We start from the raw sequence: 25,846 nt of genomic DNA, 5'->3' as shown, positions 1-25,846 counted from the left end.
ATGTGTTAAGCATTTCTTTTATTACATTTGTCATTTCTTCTTTTACCTGGAAGATTCTGATCTCAGTTCCTTTATAGCTCCCTGGTGTTGTTTCATTTATTTCAGTTGCTATCATATCAGGAGTTTCAGGTGTATGGCCTACATTTTCTTCTAGACTTGCTTGGGATAAGTTCAAGGTTTGAGATTGCATTTTGCTCTTTTGTTTTGTCATTTTCCTATATTCCTCTAGGGAAGCTGAAGGCAAGGTCCTGGGTTGAGAATATCTGTCTGTAATGCAGTGATTTCCCCAGTTGAGTGGAGGTAGTTGTTCAGGCCTTATCAGGTGGCTCTCGACCACTTGCATTCACTGGGTGGGGTCCATCTAGGCCCAGTGTGACCTTCCTGAAAGTACTCTGGTGATGAGGGATGCTGGACAGGGCCCTACTAGGCTCCAGATTAAGTGCCGAGGGGCTGCATGGCTTAATGGAAATTTCTTCATAGGTTTTTGGCTCATGAAGCAAAGCACAGGTGGCTTCTGGCCAGTAGGGGTTGCCAGGTGGGCCCAACTAGGCCTGGAAGGACCTTTGTGAGGGTCCTCCGGTGATGGTGGACATTGGGTGGGGCGCTACCAGGCTCCAAATGATGTGCTTATGCTGCACAGCTGGATAGATATCCCTGTGCTGACTTGCAACTAATGAGGTGGAGCCCAGTTGGTTACCAGGCACTTGAAGTCACTGGGTAGGGCTCAAGTGACCCAAGCCCTGAAGGGACCTTTCTGAGGGTTCTCTGGTGATGAGGGATGCTTGGTGGGGGTTGTATGCAGATCACTGCACAGGCTTTCTGCTAGTGAGGGGGAGCACAGGTGGCTTCAGGCCACTTGAGATCACTGCATGGGGCCCAACTAGGCCCTGGGGGACCTTCCTGCAGGTTGTCCAGTGATGGGGTATGCTGGGCCCAGCCCCAGCAGACTTCAAGGGATGTGCCAAGCCTGTATGGCTGTATGGAAATCACTGCACAGGTTTTTGGCTTGCCAGGTGGAGTACAGGTGGCAGCCAGCCACTCCTTCTATTCTTTTATATATATCTACTCTAATATCTTTCATCTTGTGCACCATTTATTTTTGTACCTGAGTGATTATTTTTTCTATAGCTTTTCCACTTGATTTTTCATTTCTGTTGCTACCATTTCAGAGAGTTCCAGTGTTTGACTTACAAATTCTTCTATCTCATTTTGTGCTGGGCTTGCCCTGGATGGGCTGGGGACTTGGGGTTGTGTTTTGCTTGTGAATTTTGTCATTTTCTATTTTATCTTTTTTTATTTTAGTTTGTTTTCTGTACTGATGCTTGCCAATTTCTTGTAGTAGACAGTTTTATCACTATTATTGAGTTTCTGTAGGAGATGTCCGTTCTTCAGGGATGTCTTTGAGACATCAAGTATATGAGACATCATATAGGTGGTTCTTTGTGTCTACCCCAAGAATATACCTTTTGAATTGCATAAGAATGAAAATTTACAGTTTTGCTCAGCACCTAGTCCTTTTCAGCATCTTTGGTAATGTTTATGATCCCATATATCACAGTGTTAATTAAGGAGAAAAAGGAATATAACATATCCTGGATTAAGTAGTATAGTTAGCTAAAACAATAGTTTCTAGTATAACCTTAGCTACTTACAATCTGTGGAAACTATTACCCTCATACCTTTAAACACAGGAGCAAACTCTAAAGTTATATAACGAATTCCATCATACACCGTATACTTGTAGGCAGTGATTTTCTCCTTAGTGAAGTGATTTTACCTTGATGGGGGGATGCTTAACATGGGTAGGAGACAAGAAAATTGATGAACATGGTCAAATATAGCAGAACCAAGGCTGAAATTCAAAAGGACATCATTTGGGTTTTGGGAAACTGAAGGACACAGGAGTGAAAGAATGAATAAGAAAGCAAAGAGTTATCAAAATGGATCAGAACAGGAAGAGACAGTGTTTACTCACATGAAAGTACCATAAATTCAAGACATAGTTGAGGCAAGAGAGAGAGAGAGGATTAGTAGAAGAAAACCAAGAAACTAGATTTAGCTCAGTGGTGTAAGCACCTGCCTAGCAAGTATGGGGGCATGAGTTTGATCCCAGGTACAAAAAAAAAGCATGTAGGATATATAAAGAGTGGGAAGAAAAACAGAAGAAAGAGAGAAAAGACAGGATAAAAAGAGACTATGGAAAAAGAACAAAAACAATAAGAAAAGAACCAAATCAAAAAAGAAATATCCACAAAATACAAAACAAGACAAAAACCCAGTCAGACAAGAAGAGGGTAGCCAATCAGATAAAGAAGGTAGAATAAAAGTAGCAAAATTCCTCTAGTGTTTACTGTTCTGTGGCCATGTCCAAGACAAATCCCAAAAGTATGCTGTGTACTCCAGCAAGTACGCATGGAATTTGTGCTAGGTATTGAACTGATCTTTTCTCTGGATGTGGGGGCTAAGGTTGGTCTTCTGTTGGTGGAGTTCTCTAGGGCCAACTGATATAAAATGGTGGACTCACCTGCTTCTATTCTGTATGCCTGTGTGATAAGGCTTAATACTCATTCACCTAATTTATCAACTACTGTCTCCTCACTGCTGCTTTAGACTTTTCCACAGATGATCTAGCCTGGACTTTCATGCATACCCACACAAAGGCCTGGTCTTGCTGGTCACACCTGTGTGCCCCTTCCAGGGCCTGGTATGGTCTTGTTGAGTTGCTCTGCCTGAAATGGCCTGTGTGCCCCTGTGCCTGAAATTGCCTGGCCTGGTCTTTCTGATTGTTCTTCCCAGTGGCTAGAGTGTACATCTGTGCCCAAGCTGTTCTACCTGGTCTTGCTGATTGCTTTACCCATTGCAGGTGTGTATGTGTGCCTGTGCCTGGGCCATCTGACCTGGACTGGCTGATTCCATAATCCATCTTGATAAAACCATCCCCATGCTTTTGAATTGCCTGACATGCCTTATTATTCAGCTTTTAGAAACCTGTGAAAGATCTGTCTTTGGTCACTCACATTCCCAAACCTAACTCTTTTCCCTGTGGAAGACACTGAGCTTTTCAGTATAGCTAATGAATGCTATCTTGAAAGACTCGCAACATAGCTCTTTTGCAAGGATTGTCAAATTGCTTTACAAAACATAACCATCATGCTGTTCTTTTTCCTCCATAATTATTTTGTAGCTAAAAAAGAACTATAAATGAGTCTTGATCCTTGGCTACCCCCAGCATCATGCTTCCTTTACCATTTTTAATATTGTGAATAAAACTAAGTCAAGGCAAAAGTAACATTGAATATTTTTCAATTTATGTACCACCCTACTCTGGAAATTGTATATACTCCTTCCGGATGAGAATATTTGGTAAGTGATTTTAGCCACTCATTCATCAAAATCTTATGCTTTATAATATTTCCTCCCTGCCCCAATCATGTGTTCTGTTTCAATCTTTCTAGCCTGCAAGGTCAAATTCACATTTTCTTCTGCCCCAAAGAAGCCCCTCTGACTGTACTTTCTAGCTCAAATGGATATGGATACCCTTCTCCAAAGATAACCCATATACACTATACATTTGACACTAAAATCACCATGCTGTTCTAAGACTTTTCTTTCATCCACTGATTTAGGTTATGCCTGCCACTCTGAGTTTTTGGTCCTACCTAAGTCAGGGATTGCCAGAGGTTTCTCTGGTCTTCTATACAGCAAAACAGGAAAGCCTTCCTGGTACTTGGTTGCTTGTGGTTTTATTGGGACTGGGATGTCCACATGCTACTTATTAATGTTAGTCTCAGTGCTTTCATAGGGGAATGGCAAGTATGTACTCTAAGCAGATGCTATTTGGATCATCACAGCTTCTCTGCCTAATGAGGTCATTATTTGTAATAAGATTCCAGCTTTCCTCCTTTTTCTTTTCCACTTATATAAGTGGGAGAACATTAAGGGGAAGGCAGTGCTTCATCAAGAGGGTCTTGGCAATCTGTAGATATACACATAAGTCCTGTGTTTCCAGCAAGGATCAGGCCCTCAGTCGTGACAAAGCATAAATTAAAAAGCTTTAAGCTATTTCAATTTGATCTTACTAGGTATTCCTAGAGTCTAACAAGACATTATAGGACATTTTGTAAATACAATGAATGCCGCAGTCTGGAAAATACAACTGTTCAAGTTTGCAGCCTGGCTTTTTTTTCTCTTCTCTGTCACTTTAGAGGGAGCTCTGGAATACTCCAACTTTTTCTTTAGTGGAAGGCACACGAGGCCAAGGCTGCATTTATCTTGGTTACTATAATACTATAGCATCTACAATACATGCTGAATACTTAAAATAATAAGAACTATAATGAAAACAGTGAAAACTTAGTGTGTATTATCCAGGTCCAATCACAAGTGCTTTGCATTTATTAATTTAAATAATGCTCATGACAATCCTACAAAGTTGTACTGTTATAATTACATTTAGCAAAGAACTATAAACATATAGCAATTAAGAAACTTACCCATGAATAAATGCTACCAAGCAGAATAGTTGAACTTTGTCTGTGGTATATGGCTCCAAAATCTGTGCTTTTGTTTAATCAATGTACTATTCCATCTTCTGATACAAATTTGCTGAGGTAATAATCAGTATTATTGTGTATACTGTAACAGTATAAATAGCTAACACTTTCAAAATACTTACCATGCACCAAGTATTACATTTGAACTGTTTCATTTAATGCTCAGGATCTTCCTTCCTTGATACTATCATGATTTCTATTTTTCAAATAAGGGGCTACTTGTAGACACAGAGAGTTTACCCAATGTTAGATAGCCCATGGGAGAAGCAGGAATGAAGCTGTGTAGCCTGGCCCTATATACCCATGCTCTTAACACTATATTCCACTACTCTATTTTATCTCAGGTAATTATTTTTCAGAACTCTCTGAGCTTAGTTATATTATCAGCTTGATTCCATACTGAGAAAAACAAAGACATCATTAAAGAACTGACCTAAGTTTAGATAAATTATTGATATAGAGTCCAGTACACCTAGATATTCTGATTCTAAATTTTTATCTTCTTCCTATGCTATTTGCATTTCTTGTTGCTACTGATGTATTTGCAAGTTTCTCCAAATGGCTTATCTGTGGAACTCTTGAAGATTACTATGTAAAATAACAACCTTAGTTATGTTCCACCCACTTTATTTTGAAGGCCTGTATCATCATTGTTTTGGGCTCCTTGCTATTATTTTTCTTTTCTATTTCTTGTTTTTCTAGTAATTTGTTTTGTTTTGTTTTTTCCTCTAATGCAGAAAGGATAGATATACATGTAGAGGCTTATACATGCCTAGAATTTCTCAACAGTTTATGAGAATTGGTTTTATTATGCATGATGATATGTACAGCTACTTTGAAGAAAAAGAGTCATTATGGTATCCATTGCTGATTTCCTATCACCATGCTGTGAAATCCAGCAATGATTTTATTCTTTGTTTAGAGTGGTTTTAGTCTGTTTTGTATTATTTAATTTCAACATACATGAAGGTATGGACAGCTATTTTGAAGAGAACAAGAGACATTATGGCAGCCATTGTTGACTTTGGTATTTTCTGAGTTTGAAGACCTGTAATGTCTTCATTACTCTGTTTTGATCAGTTTTATACTATTTTGTTGTATGAATTCATTGTGTATGAAGATACAACTATTTAGAAGAGAATAAGAGACATTATGGTAGCCACTGTGGGTCTCCTGATGTCTTACTTTGAAATCTTAAGTCACTTGCATTGTTTTCTTCTGATCTGCTTTATCCTGTTATGTTTTGTTTTACCCTTTTTAAAACAAAAATGAAAATTAAAAAAGGAATGAATTCTCTGGCTCGTATCCTTTCCACAGTATAATTTATTACTTAGATTGGCCCTAAGGCCAGTCATGTAACAGACTACCCTTAGCTTACCCTGTCCTTCCCTGTCCCCTGCATGAACTCCTGCACAGACAGCCTTGCTTTCTTTCCATTTATCCTTGATTTCTGCTTCTTTCAATAAAAAGCCACAGAAGCTTCAGCTTGAGGTATGTATGAGACTCTCATACCAAAGGATCTCAGTTAATGGCAGTTCCTCTGGGCCTTCTTGAAGTTTGAATTGGATTTGGACTCCAACTAATCTTTCATCCTTTGTGCCATGCCATGGTCATGAACTGCAACAGATTTCACTTATTTTTCATAATCCACTTGTAGGGTATTCTCTCAATTTTGAGAATGATAAAATGAAAGCAAAGAAAATTAAAAGTCACTTGTTTGACATAACACAGTGGGTACTGGAATCAGGACCTGCACCCAGAATTATTTAACTGTAATGTTAATGGTTCATCTATTACTTCACATTTCTTCTCTCTGCAATGAAATTATGGGAGAATCTGAAATGCCAGAATGAAATCCATATTTTCCAATCTTTCCATCAACTTACCTAATTACTGTAAAAACAAGAAATGATGCTTTGTGGGACATAATATGCTTTTAAGAAATCAGTGCTTACCCATCATGGTCACTGTGTTTCTTTCTAAATGTTTATAAACCGTTTAATAATTGATTACAGAATTTTCATAAGATCAATGGTAGTAATGATATAGAATTTTCCAATGTGCAATCTAGAGTCATTTTGACTGGATTGATTTCCTGGCTTGATCACTTATCAGTCATTATTTCTTGGGAAAACTAAATGCCTCCTTTGTATTTCAATTTACATATCTTTAAAATTGGAAAAATCATAGTATTTACTTGATAGATTTAAGTTAATGAATGTAAAGTTCTCAGAATAGATCCATAAAAGCACTTAATAAATACTGGTTCATTATATTATTTTCAATTTATGTTTTCCAGAAATACGTTGCTTTATATTTTGAAAACTGATATATTTTCCTATTTATAGTGTCTCATATATTCCAGAGGACCCATGATTCTGCCAAGTTTACCTACAGCAATTCCACTGAGAACATGTGAGAGTTAATTGTCCAGACATGCTTATTTTACATCATATTTAAATTTTATTAGATGACAAATCTCATAAAGGCAGATCTGGCTGGTACAGAATAGGGACTCAATGATAATTCAGAGTACTTGATGTTCTTTATTACAACCTCAGATCCTTTGTGCTTCAGTTCTCTTTTCAGATTTTCCTCTTTCTACCTTGACAGCTAAGGAATTAGTGTTCTTCTACATCTGCTCAGGCAGAGGACTGTCAGACTATCACTTATTATTTGTCTTTATTTGAATAGTTCTTTGAAATTGTCTTCAACACTCTGAAAACTAATTTTGATTCATTTTAAGATTCGTGAATCTATTTTTGTCAGTCTTGCTAAATATAATATGTAAAATATTATTTATGTAATCATTTGTTAGGGGCCTTTATTTCATCTTTTTGAAACATAAGTCCATTCAAAAAGCTTAAAGTAGTGACATTCAATTGTTTAAGCTACTTTCTTCCTTGTAAAAAATTACATTTTTGGAAGTCCATCTAAATTGTGTTCCTGATGTGAATGAAGTGAAGTGAGGCCTTAAGGACTCACCTCACTATAGTACTGGCCCTTCCTTTCCTTTGTCAAAGGAATCTTTATCTGCAGGAAGCTTTGTCTATTTCTCTCACTCTATTTTAAGAAGACAATTTTCTATAATAATGGCAAGAGATCCCTAAATAACAAACAAAATACTTTGTCTCTTCACATACCTTTCTTCACTCTATGATCACTTTTCAAATTTACCCCATTTTATCTGTAGAAAGGCCTGTTATAGATACCAAAAGGAAATCCTCAACACAAGCATCAGACAGTTTCGATGGCCTTTGTGGAAATATGCTGTAGCTGCTCATACTCTGGGAAGCCAGTTAACAAAGATACAGGTAGGTAGTGTTAGTAGCTTTTATACCCTAGACTCTCTCCTGGCTATGAGCTGGGCATAAAGGCTACAGTTCTCAGTAGATGAAATCTCTCATGTGAATGAAGCTATGACAGTCATGTTTCTCTTGTTATTGTCATTTCTGTTGCCTATTTATCCCATACCAATAGTCTGTCTGGTCATAGCCTACTAGCGCTCCCTTGACTTGTGCTTTCTTTGTAATCACTGCTTTCTTCTAGCTGGTATGGAGTTGAGTTGTCATTCTATTTTTGTTGTCCTTTGGCTTCTAAACTGAACCTGTCATTCATTTTATCAGTCCCTTTACTCCTAACCACCACTTCACTGTTTCACAACGAAGTCCTGGCCCTATATCTTTTGCCACTACTTTACAGGACTCAGTTTTACATTTTACTTAGAATGACTACAGCCTATGCTGATGCCCAGATTAACCAAGGCTTTAAAATGAACTTGTTAGTTCTTTACTATCTCTGTGACTAAGTATTATATTAACATACTTTAATGGAAAGATGGGTACATGCCTATTGGTGACATGGCTGATATGTTGAAAATTTCCTAAAGTAACCTTCAAAAGTTTTACCTTCTGATTGTATGGTAGATATGGGAAGAGCTAGAGAAGTTGAAAGAGTATATTACTGGATTGCTGAGATTTATAAGTTTTTCTCTTCCAGAATCAGCTCCAGATTGAGGTAGTTATTGTCCTCATTAATTAGCTAAGTATTGGTTCCAGAGATGGTACTCAGAGCTTATTGCCAAACAATGGGTCAGTGTGGATCTAAGCTCAGTTTATTCCTTCAACCCATTGTCAAAGTCAAATGGATAATCATTTTTGCAAAATACAGACAATGCAAACACACACACACCCACACACACCCACACACACACACACACACACACACACACACAAACACACACACTGGGGGGTTCAGAGCAAATGTGTGATCCATGTTCCAATCCATAAAATAATTGTTTAACATGGTGTACCATGACTTAGCATTCCTCTTCAGATGCATTCACTAATGAATGAGGGAGAGGACAAAGGGACTGAATTCTGGAGGAAGGATAAAGGTATGACTGCAAATGTGAAAATCATTCTAAGTATTCTTTGCTTTCTCCTCTTTTACTCTTTCTGGTTCTAAATTCTTTAGAGAGAGTCTCTAGGGACAGAACTGCTCTAAATTTCCTCTCCTAAGAAAGAGATAGGGGGAAACAGTATCCCATCAGGGTCCCTCAAGGGAGATCATGTTAACCATATATGTTACACCTCCACACTGAGGAGCAAAATCCAAGAAGCCAATCCAGACAGTTCAGGGGTCAGTGATCAGTACAAGGTCTCTCCTCAAATGCATCATAGGGAAGGGAGAATGGGGAGAAACACAGTCAGAAGTTGCAGAGAACTGGTATAACTTGTGTGGGAAATGGGTAGAGGCAAGGAGAAAATCCCGCTTTATAAAGACACTTAACCATTCCATAGGCCTTTGTCAGTTCCTAAGGTAGGGAGAGGTCATGCAATCGGAGACATCAGAATGGAAATGAGAAAAGACAGAGAGGAAGCTACTCCCTAACAAATGGTATTGAAATATAGTATTTTGAATAACTGATTAAAAAAAAAAAAAAACCAAGCTGGCTATCAGTTTTTGGTGAAGGGAGTGGGAAGCAGCAGCATGAGAATCATGAGAGCAAAGGTAAAAAAAAAATATCCTAAGACAACATGTGCCAACTTCACACTTTCATTGTTTGTCACTTGTAATATTCACGCCATATCAGTGCTCCTAATGTGGAACTGCTGCTAATCTTCTGTCTTTTTTATCTTCAGCAGTTTTATCTACTTCATTGGGAGTCTAAGAATGATGAGGCTGGTGCCCCATGAAGTGTCTATTTCCCTCAGGGAAGAAGGGGTAGAATTACCTTCTTGCAGAGAACCATCTGGTGGTCAAACAGGAAGAAGACTCGTTGCTGGTTGCGGCCATAGGGTTGGTAGATCCAGGCCATCTCCCCAGTGTAGATCAGTTCTGAGCTCCTGTCTAGGATATCCTCACCCTGCAAAGGACACGTGATGGTGAGAGGCAGCAGGAAAGAGGGACGGTCCAAGGCTGAGCATACACTAGGATGGGAGGAGGTCAGAAAAGGCCTCTTCCCACCCTAGTGGAGAAAGAAGGAGGCAGTAACTCCCAGGAATCTTTAAAGGCTTCATAACTCCATGAATTGGGAAAATCTATTCATTTTGAAGCCAAATAAGCCCACTGCCTAGGACTACTTAAGACTCTGAACTGTTATAACTTCAAGTAGTAAGTCTGTTTGCTTCACAGATGAGTAGAAGTGAACAGGGGAGGGCAAGAAAACAGATGAAAAAGAGTGAAAGAGGATCCAAGCATCTTCTTGTAATTCTTTTTTCTTTCTCCCCATAGTTCATTAAAATTTATTGATTAAGAAAGATACTTCCTTATAACATGCTTCCTTGGCTTTTATCCAGAGAGCCTTTAATCACTTCTCTTCTTTGCTATGCAGAATAACATTTTAAAAATAAATCTTTAAAATACTTGACTCCCAGATAATTAAATTATTCATTGTTTCCAAGCCCTTCCTCTTTGTCTATGTAAACTCTGTGAGGTCATAGGTATGCTAGGAGTATTTGCCAGATACCAATTCAGGCTTCATCTTTGTCTTAAAAGAGAGTACATCTAAGTGGAAAAGATGAACATGGATATAATGGAAACAGTGGAATCCAAGGCAAACCACATTAAGCCAAGGACACAGAAGTGGCCTTGTGAAGAGGGAAAGGACAGTGGTCCAGGATACTGAATTAATCTTACTTTAGCACCTATACGGGTCAGACATTGTGCTAGATACTTCTACTCTACCTCATCTGGTCTTCACAATAGCCTTGGGAGGTAGACATTCTTGCTACAATTTTATAGTTCCAAGCACACAGAGGTCAAATGATAAGGCGGGATCACTCATCAAGTTAGCTATAGAGCTACAATCCAACTCTAAGCTCTGTAGCTCCAAAGAGTACACTCATCTCTTTATTTGTATTACGTCATCTGTAGTCCAAAAAGTCATTGTAAGGCTAATCACTTCTGTTTTCTGGGTCTCAGTTCTTCCTATTGTTAAATAAGGTATATAAAAATGATCTTTTCAAGTTTCAGCTCTGATATTCTGACACTAATATCAGCCTTACAGACAAAAGAGTCAATGCAAAGTTACAAATAGAGGGTCCTGTATCTCCCCAGAAATAATCAGAGGCAAACAGCCCAGGCAGGGTAGCATGCCAAATAAGAGGGCATCTGGAAATAGTGTTCTTGTATATACCATTGTTCTTGTCTAAAGGTTGGGAGCGAAAGGGGGAGCTCAGTAGAATTATATTCCTATAACAGAACTTGAAAGAAGCTCAGAAGTAATGTTTCAAATCCAGGCTCCAGGTTTATTCTCAAAATTATACAAAATCTAGATAAAACATTCATTTGGAGGTATGGAAAACCTAGCACAAAACCCTTGGAGGCCTGAGGGTAGTATAGAATGGCCCTTAGGGTCAGAGAGTTGTGCAGGGCCTCATTACTAGAGGGATGGAAAGCTAAGAGTGTTACCAGTCCACCATATCCCACCCTGATGCAGGTCAGGAAGATGTACCATTTTTAATATATATGAATTAAAAGAAACTGATAAAAGAAGGCCAGTGCTATAAAAAGATGGCAAGGATGACTTTCAAAAGCACCACTTGTTAAACTGAGGAGGATTACTGGGTATTACCTGGACCCACTCTACCACACTAGTGAGTACCTGCCATATGTAATTCCAAACAGAAATGTCTTTTAAAAAAATACACCAGTATGCTCACAAAGCTGACTGACTTTGAGCAACTTAATTATCCTTAGTGTATCTGTTTCCTTGTACTTAGTAGAGATAATAACATTACCAACTTTATTTGGGTGTGATGAAAAAGTATTTAAATTAGCACAAATAAAATGCCTAGAAAAATACACATCACACTATAAGCTCTACATAAGTGATATTTATTATCTTGATTATTACAGTGTGTCCCAAGTACTATACACACCCTGTTTCCTACTAAACAAACTAGTAAGAGCCATACTGTTATTATCTCAAAATATATAACAGAGAAATTAGAACTAATTTGTCTAAAGGGGCACAACCTAAGTCAAATTCCCTCCAAAGTCCATGTTCTTAATCGCCAAACTCCATTAGCATGATGACATCTCCCCCCATATTTAGAATGATGAAGAAATGCTTCTGAGGTGATAATATGAGCTGAGTTCTTGGTTCAGTGCTACTACCAACTCACTTTGCACCCTTAGAAAGTAGCTAAAACTTTCTTAACCTGTTTCCTTATTTAGAGCGAAGCTCTGGTTTGTATCCATGGCCATCAGAGAGCACCAAAGTAGATCGTGCATGGGAAAGGACACATTTTTACAGAGCTCTCACTCTTGCTGGTTCTGGCTTACTTGTACTACACATCTCTTTTTCTTGCGCTCAGAGTGAAATCCCTTTCTACTGCCCATCATGGGCCTTCTTTTCCATTCTTCCAGGATTCTGCTCACATTGTTCCCTTTGCTAGGAATGACTCTGCCCCCAGTAGTTAACCAAGACGATATCTCAATCTCATATCCCCAATGTCTAGCATAGGGCCTGGTAAAAATGAGACACTTAAAACATAAGTCTCCTGGTGTCACATATTTGCTCAGAACTACACATAATTGCTCCGATTCACACTGAAAACTAATGAAATATGGACATAATTTGACCTTGCTTTACTTCACTAATCCTCATCTGCCCTGACTCTGTCTCCCTGGCCATGCCAGTCTCCTTGAGCACACATGCTCATACTTCAGGGCTTTTGTGTTTTTTCTTCTGCCTGACTGAAATGTTCTGCCCCACTAGTGTCACATGATTTATTCTTTCATTTCTATTGGGTCTTCTCAAAAGTCACCTCCTCAGGAGGTATATCAGCATAGTCTTGTTACTTTATTTTTCTTTATATCCCATAGAAACATTTTTAGTCATTTTTCTCTATGTTCCTTACAGGAATGCAAATTCAATAATGGTAGGAGCTTTTTTATGTTCACTGACATAATTTCAGAATCCACAATGAGGCCCAACACAGTAGGTGGCTATAGTAGTTTAAATCTAAAATGTCCTACAAAACTCCCATGCGTGTGGAAGGTGATTGGGCAATGGGCATGCTATAGTTATCAGATTTATCAACTGATGAATGCATTAGCTAAATGTGATGTTAGGAGATGTGTCACTGAGAGTACCATTTAGAAGCCTGTACAGCATTCTTGTTCCCAGATTCTCTTGTCTCTCTCTGCTGCCTGGATGTCATGGGTTGAATCCCTTTTCCTGTACCATTCCCCTCTGCTATAATGTCCCTGTCTCAGAGCCAGAAGTTGTTAATGTTGAGTATTATGTCCCAAAGATGAGAAAGTGACTAAGACGATGCTCAACAAATGTTTAATTAATATATGAATCAATGGATATTGAATGGACAGTGGCCACATTAAACTACATAGAGCTTTAATTTTTATTTTGAAACTACTTCCCAGCACTTTCTTGCCAGCTCAATTGTCTTCTGAGGCCACAGTCTCAGAAAAGAGGCTTTATCGCTTTCTGATTAATTCTAATTCACCACATTCTGCCCTACTTTACTCCATTGTAGTTATGGACTGATTGATATGGAGCTGCAGCTCAGACAGATCCAGAGAAAAAATAACTAGCAAAATGTCATATTTTTCACCCAATTTATCTCCCATGCTGCAGAAAAATAACAAATCCATCCAGCCTCACACTTGATCTCCTGGTCTCAGGATTATGCTTTATTAAGTCACTTTAGCTTTAAAATAGATGTTTTCCTGCCTCAATCATGTGGGCTTTTTATGTTTACTCCAAGCTCTTTTGACTAAATCATCCAATGAAAAACTGGGAAAGGCTCTTGAGTCTTACATAATCAGACTAGGAAGGAGGACATTATAACCATACACAATGAAGAACTTCAATGTGAGCTATAAACTTGGGCTCCTGTTAAAAGTTTGCAGGGAAAAAGGTTAAAAAGAAGCTGTCCCTTTCCTTTCCTTTCCTTTCCTTTCCTTTCCTTTCCTTTCCTTTCCTTTCCTTTCCTTTCCTTTCAAGTTAATTTGATGAGCACAAAAGAGGGCAAGGTGATAGCTCAACAAATCTCAGCATGAGAGAAATTAGAAATGGAAAATTTTCATAAACTGCAGTCTTTGGGAATAATTCTTCTCCATGGCCCTTCATTAATCTCCTGCAACATTTTATTAGTGCAATGGGTGATTCTCTAATTCATCTGTTCATTTTTAGGAATCTTGGAGTGTGGGGCAAAGGGAGGACTATTTCAAGAATTCTAGTCCCCATAGGATGGCAAGAAGGTAGGGAGGGTAACTGAAACTCAGCAAAGAAAATCAGAAAGCTCATGAAGAAAGATGAAGGAAAAGAGACGGGCCTTGATATAACACAAGGTTTCCTGCTCTCTAGCCAAATGCTCTGATTTATTGAGTAGACAACAATTGCCCAATTGTTACCATTCATCCAACTTCTGCTTCAAGGGAGATTAAGATCTAATGGTTCTTCCTATGATCCTAGTTTTTCATTTGACAAATGAAACCAAAATTACTATGTAGATGCTTTTGACAGCCATCTCTTCTGTTCAAACATATAAGAGGTAAGGAGGGGAGAGAGACAGTAAAATGTTGCTCTATTTGATTTTTAAATCTTGCTCATAGCATTTCTTTCTGTCTCTCTTCCTCTCTCCTTTCTTCCTTGTCTTCTTCCCTCCCTCCCTTCCTCAATTCCTTGCCTCTCTGTTTCTTTCCTCCCCTTTTTCCACATTTTTACTTCTCTGTTTAATTTCTTAGACAAGTGGAATGCACATAAAATCCATCCCAAGAAACCAGTGAGGCTGTTTTACATATTCCATGAGGCCAAAAGCCATAGCGTATCTATGACCTATGGATTTTTGGTAGAGACTCTCTGGCATTCATCCAGCATTCATTTCCAGCATTGGATCCTTCTAACAAATATATTCTTACTGTTTCAATTAAATATAAATTTTACTGCAAAAAAGTCACTAAAATATCACAAAAAACATCAACTGTGCTACAAGAAGCAGAAGATTGAAGGACTGGTACAGCAGTGAAAGGAATGGAATCACAGGACTAGATTCAAGTTCCAGCTTATTCACTATGTCTTTGGTCAGGGATAGGCCTCTATCTGCTTCTAGTTTTCTATCATCATTACAACGCATTAGGATTAAGACCAACTGTCCACTTGACTGGCTTTGGAGCTGCCTAGAGAACTAGTATACCACACTTTCGGGTGTGTCTGGATGTGTTACAGAGGCATGATCTTGAATACTATATATGATCCCTCATCTCTTCCTCTCTTGCACCATTCCCCTGCTCTGGTTCCCAGCCACCATAAACTAATGATCTTTGCCCTGCCATGCCATTCCTCCATGATGTTTCTGACTTTGGGTTAGTAGATTATAGATGGAATCCCCTGAAATCTCAAGCCATTAAACTTCTCCTTTAAGTTTTTGGTGTTGGGTATTATGTTTCAGCAATGGAAAAGCTGACTAATATACAAGCTATATGATGGTGATTGAGAATGTATTCATGACTCTGTGTGTGTGTGTGTGTGTGTGTGTGTGTGTGTGTGTGTGTGTGTATACAACAGTGGTCAGGGTTACAGAGTGTTTCTTCTAAGAGTGATAGCTATCTGGACGTTGTAGAAGTCTTTAAGAGCAGATATGACAAACATGACAGATACTTTAAAAACCCTGATTTCTGAAATGCACCTATAAGTTCTTATAAGAGAAAAATCTTCCTAGATGGCAACCCATCTGGAGTCATCTTGGCCCATAATGACTTTAGGAGTCTGAAAATCTTTGAGAATGCTCTCCCTAAAAATAGATGGGAAAAAAGATGGTCAAATTGCCTGGCTGTTTCATTCATGATGCTCTCTTCTTGGTTCTAGGTCAGTTTTATCAAACAGATCACAAAATATAATGTTGTGTAAAAGAAAAGAATGTATTTCCCATGGGAAAGAGTCTGCACATAGAAGGTGCAATTTGGCCATCTTTTTTCCCATCTATTTTTAGGGAGAGCATTCTCAAAGATGGAGTCTCAATTTCCATCACTTGGAAATTTTTGTTACTTATTTGTTATAGACTTAATGTTTGTGTCCCTTAACAATTTACATGTTGAATTATCTTGGTTATATTACCTGTGGTCTATAGGATTTACATAAATTGAGCCTGTGAGATAAATACAAAATTCTATTACTATAGGTTCACTTGATAGGAATATAAGAAAGGAGATTTGAGTGACTTCAGCCACTTTTTAAATTCAAAGAAGTCATGACTGCCTGCAATGAAATAGAAGCTGTCAGGGATTACAGTGGCACCTTGGTTCATGAATTTTATTGTTCCAATAATTCTGATCACAAATTGAATTGGACAGGAACCAAATCAAATTTCCCCATAAGATCAGCATTGAACCTAACCATTGAGTTTGCTTCTGTTCTCATTCAATACAGTTTGTGACCCAAATTATGGAAAAAATTAAATTCATGAACTGAGGTACACTGTATTTTTATAAGATTATACTAAAAACAAAACATTGCCTATGGATTTGGCTGGGATGATGGTCATGACCTATAGCATTCAAGCTTCTATAGATTAAGTAGATGTGTGAGAATGAGGTGATTTCAACAATGGAAAAAGCATATTAGCTAGCCTGCACAGTTAATAAAAGAGAACCAGTCCCAGAGTATGTTTCAAAGTATATTAACATATATTACTTTAGTACTCCTGAGAGCTTTGAAAGGTCACCGATTCAACCAAATTGCTTCCTAACAACACCAAAAGAGATAAACCTTTCCTTTTTTAATGAGTTATTGTCACAAAAGTTTCTCTAATATTCCTTGGAAGCTATTAAGTACCCAACATCATTAGCAGGAAGCTTTGTCTTGAGTCTAATCTAAATTCTTCAAATCTAATTCCTCTTAGATCATGCTTGGCTAACATAAAAAAGCTTTTACCAAGTCACTTTGACATCCCAACACCATTGTCAATAAGTGTCCTACCTCCCAGTCTAGAACAGAAGCCTGCCACTGGGCAATCTTGTCAATATTTTCCAAACGACGCTTGCGTTCGTTGATCTGTTGAGTAACATTTCTCATGACAGCCAAAGCGGCTGCCACATATCTGTAGTCACTGTAAAGACATAAGAGTAGAAAGTGGATGAACCAATGCACTAAGGAACTACTATGCTAGGTTCTAATCACAACATCTACTCTCCTCCTCCTACTTATTTCAGACAGGAAAAAACTACCTAAAATAGAAGACTATTTCCTGTCTTTTATTTCAGCAGGGAATGAGTGCCTGACTAAATTCTGTCCTGGAGTCATCATACCAAACATAGACCTTCTATGTGCAGACTCTTTCCCATGGGAAATACATTCTTTTCTTTTACACAACATTATATTTTGTGATCTGTTTGATAAAACTGACCTAGAACCAAGAAGAGAGCATCATGAATGAAACAGCCAGGCAATTTGACCATCTTTTTTCCAATCTATTTTTAGGGAGAGCATTCTCAAAGTCATTGTGGAATAAGAACACCATTTTTCTCCTGAACAGTATCAAGGTGGGATGCAGCATAGTGGTTATGAATGCAGAATCTGAAGCCAGAATCCATGATATCAAATCCAGATTTGTCACTAATTAGTGTGGTACTGATTAGTGTGGTTTGGCCTTTGGCAAGTTTTACTCATCCCCTGACTTGATTCATTTTCTTCATATACAATGAAGTACTAGTCTGCCATAAAGAAGGGTACATTTGAGTCATTTTTAGGAAAAAAGATGCAACTTAAGGTCATAATGTCGGAGAACTGTGGAGTTCTAAGCAAGCAGGTGGGCGCCCACTTTCCCCAGAGCCCAGCCTGTTGGGGACCCTCGCACCGTCTGGGTGCAGTGGAACAGCTACGTGGGTCTGGGGCACTTGCATCCGCTTCCCCGTGTGTTTGGAGGACTGTGGAGTTGTAAGCAAGCAGGCGAGCACCACCGATCCCAGAGGCCCGGCATCCTGGAGTAAGTGCCCTGCACACTTTCCCCCAAGCCCAGCTTGTTCAGGACCCTTGAACCTTCTGGATGCAGTGGAACAGCTAGGCCAGTCTGAGGCGCCTGCACCCACCTCCCCATTCTGGCTGTGCTTGGAGAACTGTGGAGTTCTGAGCAAGCAGGCCGGTGCCCACTTTCCCCAGAGCCCAGCTTGTTTGGGACTGTGGAGTTATAAGCAAGCAGGCGAGCACCACCGGTTCCAGAGGCCCGGCGGACTGGGGGAACTGGGCTGCGGGCATAGAAGTTCATTTCCAACAGACCGTGAGGAAGCTTTTGAATAACACTTAAAACACAGAAATATAGGAAAATGACAAAACAAAAGACCAAATTACAATCTCAAAACTCCAGCCCATCCCAAGAAAACATAGGAGCGATTTATACAGAAGAAAATATATGTCATAAACCTCAAATATCAGACATAATAGCTACCAAAATAAACAAGCAACTGTGGGAAGCTTTAAAGGAATTCAAATTAGAAATAATCTCCCAGGTAAAAGACTAAATGATAAAAGAAATGAAAGAGATGCTGAACATATCTAAAGAAAACACAGTTAAAAAATTGGAGGAACTAAACAAAAAGATAGAATCCCTAGATGATCAATATAAGAAACAAACAGAATACATAAAGCACATACACAGAGATATACAGGAAATCAAAAATTCCTCTGAAAGCTATAAAAACCACCTCAGTGAAAGTGAGGAAAAAATTTCAGACCTTGAAGACAGGATTGCAGCTAGTGTACAGGAAAAGAAAGATCTTTTAAAAATAACAAAGAATCAGGAAATAACAATTCAACAACTGCAAGAAGATGCAAAGAAAAACAACATAAGATTGATAGGGATTAATGAAAAAGTAGGGGATGACATAAAGGACATCAAGGGGATATTTAGAGAAGTAATAGCTGAAAATTTCCCAAGCATGAGATCAGAAACCGACATTAGGTTCAGTGAAGCATAGAACTCCAAATAGTCATAACGAAAATAAAATCACACCCAGACATATAATAATCACCATCCTAGAAATTCAACACAAGAATAGATTACTAAACCCTGTCAGAGAGAAAAGACAAATTACTTACAAAGGAAAACCTATCAGAATAACAGCAGACTTCTCAGCACAAACAATAAAGTCAAGAAGAGCATGGAGTGAAGTATTCCAGATCCTAAAGGAAAATGATTCCCAACCTAGACTCATGTACCCTGAAAAACTATCATTCAAAATCAATGGTGAAATGAGATACTTCCTTGACAAGGAACAGCTGAAGAACATCATGATCACCAAGCCAACCTTGCAAAAGTATTGAAAAACAGTTTACATACACAAAGGAAAAAAACCACTAAGCAAAGCAGATAATTAAACAGAGCAGAAAGATAAAGATGCAACAATAACAGAAAGATAACATGTCAACAATAAACCAACATATAACAGTTATACCCATTAATGTAAATGGCCTCAATGCACCAATTAAAAGAAACAGACTGACAGAATGGATCAAGAAACAAAATTCAACCATATGCTGTTTACAGAAAACCCATCTAAACCAGAAGGATACTCACAGATTGAAACAAAGGGTGGAAAACAATACTTGACGCAACAGAAATCCAAAAAAAAAAAAAAATAAAAAAAGCAGGAGTAGCCATTTTGTTTGCACACAATGTAAACTTTAAAGCAATAATGATCAGAAGAGACAAAGAAGGTCACTACATACTCGCTGGAGGAAAACTCCAAGAGGAACAGATAACTAACTTAAATATACATGCACCAAATTCCAGAGCACCCAGTTATATAAAACAAGTATTAACAGAAATGGAAAATCAAGTTATCAGTAACACAATGGTAGCAGGAGACCTTAACACATCATTGACACCAAGGCACAGATCAACCAGACAGAAAATCAGCAAAGAAATAACGGAACTGAATCACACCTGTAAACAAATTGACTTGATAGACATATACAGAGTGTTCCATCCAACAATATCAGAATAAACATTCTTCTCAACAGGACATAGGTCATTCTCTAAAATAGACCATATATTAGCTCACAGAACATATTCAAATAAAAGCAAAAGAGTTGAAATTATCCCTTGCATGTTATCGGATCATAGCGCTTTGAAATTAGAAATTAATATAAAAGATACTGCAAAATCTCCACAAACACATGGAAACTGAATGACACACTCTTGAGTAATCAGTGGGTCACAGGGGGAGATTAAAGAAATTAAACAATACCTACAAAAAAATGAAAATACAGATGCAACTTACCGGAATCTCTGGGATGCAATGAAAGCCATCCTCAGAGGAAAATTTATTGCACTGAGTTCCCACATCAGGAAAACAGAATGAATACAAATAAATAACCTGACACTACACCTCAAACAGCTAGAAAAAGACGAGTAAGTCAAGCCCAAAGCCAAAAGAAGAAAGGAAATTATAAAAATCAGAGCAGAAATCAATGCAATAGAGACTAAGAAAACACTCCAAAGAATCAATGAATCAAAGAGTTGGTTCTTTGAAAGAATAAATAAAATTGACAAAGCTCTAGCCAACCTTATTTTAAAAAAGGAAGAAAAAGCTCAAATTCATGCAATAAGAAATGAAAAAGGTGAAATCACTACAGACGCTATAGAAATACAGAAGATCATCAACACCTATTTTGAAAACCTCTACTCTCAAAGGTTTGATAACACAGAAGAAATAGACAGATTCCTAGAAACATATGAAGTACCCAAGCTAGGTCAAGAGAATGTAAAATGCTGAATAACCCGATTTCTATTAATGAAATTTAAAATGTAGTTAAGTCCTTACCTAGAAAGAAGAGCCCAGGCCCAGAAGGATTCACTGCAGAATTCTACAAGAAATACAATGCCGATACTCCTCAAACTCTTCAGTAAAATTGAAAGGGAAGCAATCCTTCCTGAGTCATTCCTGGAAGCAAATATTACTCTAGTACCAAAACCTGAGAAAGACCTAACTGAAAAAGAGAACTATAGACCAATCTCCCTAATGAACACAGATGAAAAAATACTCAACAAAATATTGGCAAATAGGATGCAGCAAATCAAGAAGATTATACACCATGACCAAGTGGGATTCCTCCCAGGCATGCAGGGATGGTTCAAGATATGTACATCAATAAATGTAATCCACCATATCAATAAAGCCAAAAGTAAAAATCACATGATCATTTCTATAGGTGCATAAAAAGCTTTTGATAAGGTCCAACATTCAATCATGATAGAAACTTTACAGAAAATTGAAATAGATTGTCTTTACCTCAATATAATAAAGGCCACCTATGACAAACCAACAGCCAGTATCATACTAAATGGCCAAAAATTGAAGGCCTTAAAATCAAGCACAAGACAAGGATGTCCTTTATCACCACACCTATGTAATATAGTACTGAAAATACTAGCCAGAGCAATTAGACCAGAGAGAAAAATAAAAGGGGTAAAGATAGGAAAAGAAGAAGTTAAATTATCATTGTTTGCAGATTACATGATACTCTACATAGAAGACTCCCTAAACTCCATTGAAAGACTCTTAGATATAATAAATAAATTCAGTAATGTAGCTGGATACAAAATCAATACTCAGAAATCAATAGCATTCCTATACACTAACAACAAAATCACAGAGAGAGAAATAAGAGAAGTCACACTCTTCACACTAACAACCAAAAAAATGAAATATTTAGGAATTACTCTTACGAAAGAAGTGAAAGACCTATATAGGCAAAATTATAATACAATGAAAAACGAAATTGAAGATGATCTCAGAAAATGGAAAGACATCTCTTGCTCATGGATAGGAAGAATAAATATTGTGAAAATGGCCATTTTCCCAAAACTCTTATACAGATTGAATGCAATCCCAATAAAAATACCATCAACATACCTCATAGATCTAGAGAAATCACTCCTAAAATTCATCTGGTGTGAAAGAGACCTAGAATAGCAAAGACAGTTCTAAGCAACAAAGGCAAGGCAGGAGGCATCCAAATCCCTGACTTGAAGTTATACTACAAAGCAACCATAGTAAAATCAACATGGTACTGGAATCAAAACAGAGCCAAAGATCAATGGAATAGAATAGAAGATACAACCACAACTACAAACACACTAAACCACCTTATCTTTGATAAAGGAGCCAAACAGGTTCACTGGAAGAATGATCTGAATATTAAAACAGAAACACTAAATCTATTGGAAGTCAAATTGGGTAGAAACCTTAGAGACATAGGGGTAGGTAGAGAATTTATGAACAGGACTCAAACCGCATAGGAAATGCTTCCCAGAATCAATAACTGGGACCACCTCTTATTAAAAAGTTTCTGCATGTCAAAAGAAATATCCAGCACAATGAAAAGGAAACTCACGAACTTGGAAAAAAATCTTAGTGAACTCTCCCTCAGACAAGGGACTTCTGTCTGAAACATATAAAGAATTAAACAAAACAAACCCCCAAAATTCAAAGATCCAATCCAAAAATGGGCATCTGAGATGAATACACACTTCTCAGAGGAAGAAATACAAATGGCAAATAAATACATGAAAAAATGTTCATCACCATTAGTCATTAGAGAAATGCAAATTAAAATCACACTGAGATTCCATCTCAGTCCTGAAAGAATGGCCATGATCAAGAAAACCAGCAACAACAAATGCTGGAGAGGCTGTGGGGAAAAAGGAACTCTCCTGCACTGTTGGTGGGAGTGTAGACTGGTACAACCTTTGTGGAGGTCAGTCTGGAGATTTCTCAAAAAGCTGGGATTGGAAGTCCCATTTGTTCTAGCTATTCCACTTCTAGGCATCTTCCCAGAAGAACTGAAAGCATCATACCACAGTGATATATGTGCACCTATGTTTATAGCAGCACAATGTGTAATCACCAGATATTGGAAACAACCCAAGTATCCACCAACTGAGGAATGGATAAAAATGTTGTGGTATTTTTATACAATGGAGTACTACTCAGCTATAAAGAAGGATCACATTGAGATATTTATAAATAAATGGGAGGAGCTTGAGACCATACTCACAAGTGAAATAAATCAAACCCACATGTATAAATACCAAATAGTTTCCCTAGTGTAAGAAATGATTCAAATATATAAAATATGTTGTAATCGTGATTCCCCATTATGTGGCTTTGAAGTCTTATAAAGTTTTCACTCATTAATTTAAATGGCTTTATTCTGGGCTGTTTGATATTATTGCCTGTGATGAAATGAGCAGCTATTTTGAAGAAAACAAAACATCATAATAGCTACTACTGATTTAATATCATCTTGTTTTGAAGTCCCACCAAACTGTTGCTCTTCTGTCTCCATTGGTTTTATCATGTTGTATCTTACTGGATTTTATTACATGTGATAGTATAAACAAAAATTTTTATAGGCAAAGAGTTGATATAGAAACCATTGTTCGTTTTCCATTAGCTGGTTCTAAATACCCTGTAATACTTTCATCCACTTGAATGGTTTCACACTGTCTTGATATGTCTGGTGCTATAGTATACAAAGTTATATTCAAATATTTCAAGGAAAGAGCCACTATGGTAACTACTATTAAGTCGGGTTTTTGGTGGTGAAGCACTAGGTTGCTGAAATTGTCATGCTTTGACCTGTATTGTTATGTTGTTATGTCCTCTTTTATCTCAATCTCTCCCTTATTCATTAAAAAAATATTTATTTTTTATTTTATTATTTTTTTAATTAAGGGAAAAAAATCAAAAAAATTAGCAGGATATATTATAGTAACTTTTTTGATTTCCTGTTAACTTGATTTGAAGCCCTGTATTGCTCCCACTATCTTGTTTTGACTGATTAGATTCTGTTCCATTTTGTTTGATAGTATCGAGTTTGAGGGTATAGGCAACCACATTGAAGGCAATAAGATTCACTATGATGCCCATTCTGGTCTGACTATTATCTTCTTTTGATGTCCTGTAATGTCTCCAATGTTTAGGTTTTATTGGTCTTGTTCTGTACTGCTTTGTTCAATTTTATTATACCTAATGATATATGCAATTCTTTTTAAGGAAGCAAGAGGCATTATGGTAACCATTGTTGATAACCTTGTACTCTGTTTTTACATCACGTGCTATGTCTATCCTTTGTTTTGACTGACTGCTTTGTTTTCCCATATTTGGTTTTATTCTCTTCCAAAAAAAGTAATAAGAACTATGGAAGTAATAAAACCCAAAATGTGTAAATTTTGTTGTAATAAAGAGAGGGAAAAAAGTGCTCTAAAGGTTACAATTGCAAATGCATTTAGGTGTGTTAAGATAGATGACCATATTACTGAGTTTTCATTGGATCATTGAATACAACTGTTTGCAGTCTCACTGTTTGAATATCCACTTTGTATGCTTTAATCCTGTAACTTAAACAACTATTTCTAAGATGACAGTATGTAATCTATTAACTAGTGATTTCTTACTGCTTTTTTTGTAATTCTGTATTGCTTGTACCCTTATACTGTTTTTTTTCTTTAAATAAAAGTTTTTTTTAAAAAGATCATAATGTCAAGTGAAATAAGACATGTATGTTTAATTATCACATTGTTTCTCTTATATGAGAAGCCCAAAATACAAATAAAATAAAAAGCAAAATACAGGCTAGATAATTGGAAATAGGGAGATGGATTTATTTTTCTGCAAAATGGAAGGGGACCAAGACATGGAGGAAGGGTGGAGGGGAGAGGAACGAGATGAAAAAAGAATTGTGATGTATTATGTACATGTATCAACTCCCTCAATGAACATAATTATTATGTACTGTGAAAAACAAAAGTACAACTTTAAATTTTCTCATTTGTCAAGTAGGGAGAATTATGGTAGTCGTTATTAAGGAGTTTACTAAATTGAATATAATAATTTATGGAAATTGTTTTGCTATTGATTGACCGTAAGTGTTATAAATAATATTACAAATGAAACATCTCTGTAGTAGAGACATAACATGTGATAACACACCTAACCCTAGAAGTACAACTTCCAATCAGCTTCTTGGTACACTGCATAACTCATCTGCTGAGGGTTACATCCTGCCTAGTTTTGTCTGCTTGTCTTACCTTATTTCCATGCAAATGCCTCTGGTAAAAGGAATATTGAAAATGGTATATCTGCCATTTAATGGAGCTACAATAAACTGAAAAAGCAAAAGGATGTGGTATAGTGAAGTACTGATATCTTTCTTTAGATAATCTAAGCTGAAAATTCCTACCTGTTCACTTTCCCAGCAGCAATTAGAAAAATGAAGAAAGGAAAAAAAGATGTGTGCAACTACTGACTTTTTATTTCTGACTGTATTGGACATTGGGGTGGTAGGTCAAACATGGAACAAGGAAGGGAGTACTAACTGCCACAACAAATGTTATTCAGCATCTTTTCTCATCTGGCTCCCATGATTCCAATCTGTGCCCTGCATACCTGCCAGTACCATGAATTTTTTCATCCCTAGCGTGAGGTCATATGTCTTAACCAGTTTACTATTAGACAAGTCTTTTTTTTTTGCTTTTTTCCTTTTCTTTTCTTTTTTTTTTTTAAATACAAGATCTGTCTATATATCCTAGGCTGGCTTCAAATTTATGGTGATCCTCACACCTCAGCCTCCTGAGTGCTAGAATTATAGTCATGCACTACCATGCCTGACAGAAAAGTCTTTATAATGAGGATTAATAAATGTTAGCTATTATTAATTTATTTTCTGGATCTTACTATGTTATACTGAACTTATGGCTAACTAACATTTCCTAAGGGTTTTTTATTATTATTATTATTATTATTATTATTGTTACTGTTGT

General features: G+C 37.3%; 1 protein-coding gene across 8 annotated transcripts in view; it reads right to left on the bottom strand.

Annotated features, from left to right (window-relative positions):
• Positions 1–25,846, bottom strand: part of Arhgef9 (Cdc42 guanine nucleotide exchange factor 9) — a 193,396-nt gene that overhangs the window by 23,853 nt on the left and 143,697 nt on the right. For 7 of the 8 annotated variants that reach the window (XM_063246016.1, XM_063246022.1, XM_063246021.1 and 4 more), the window contains 3 exons: positions 21,936–21,986; positions 17,002–17,131; positions 9,790–9,921 (listed from right to left, as the gene is read on the bottom strand). In XM_063246016.1, coding sequence (XP_063102086.1) covers positions 9,790–9,921; positions 17,002–17,131; positions 21,936–21,986 — 313 coding nt within the window. The remainder of the gene's footprint in view (positions 1–9,789; positions 9,922–17,001; positions 17,132–21,935; positions 21,987–25,846) is intronic. The other variant, XM_003462749.5, reaches the window with a different exon arrangement.

The sequence above is a fragment of the Cavia porcellus genome, unplaced genomic scaffold (genome assembly GCF_034190915.1).
Source record: "Cavia porcellus strain 051 isolate PalLab524CR breed Dunkin Hartley unplaced genomic scaffold, mCavPor4.1 scaffold_3, whole genome shotgun sequence".
In the NCBI taxonomy this organism is placed as follows: domain Eukaryota; kingdom Metazoa; phylum Chordata; class Mammalia; order Rodentia; family Caviidae; genus Cavia; species Cavia porcellus.
This window is presented reverse-complemented; position numbering and strand designations above follow the sequence as displayed.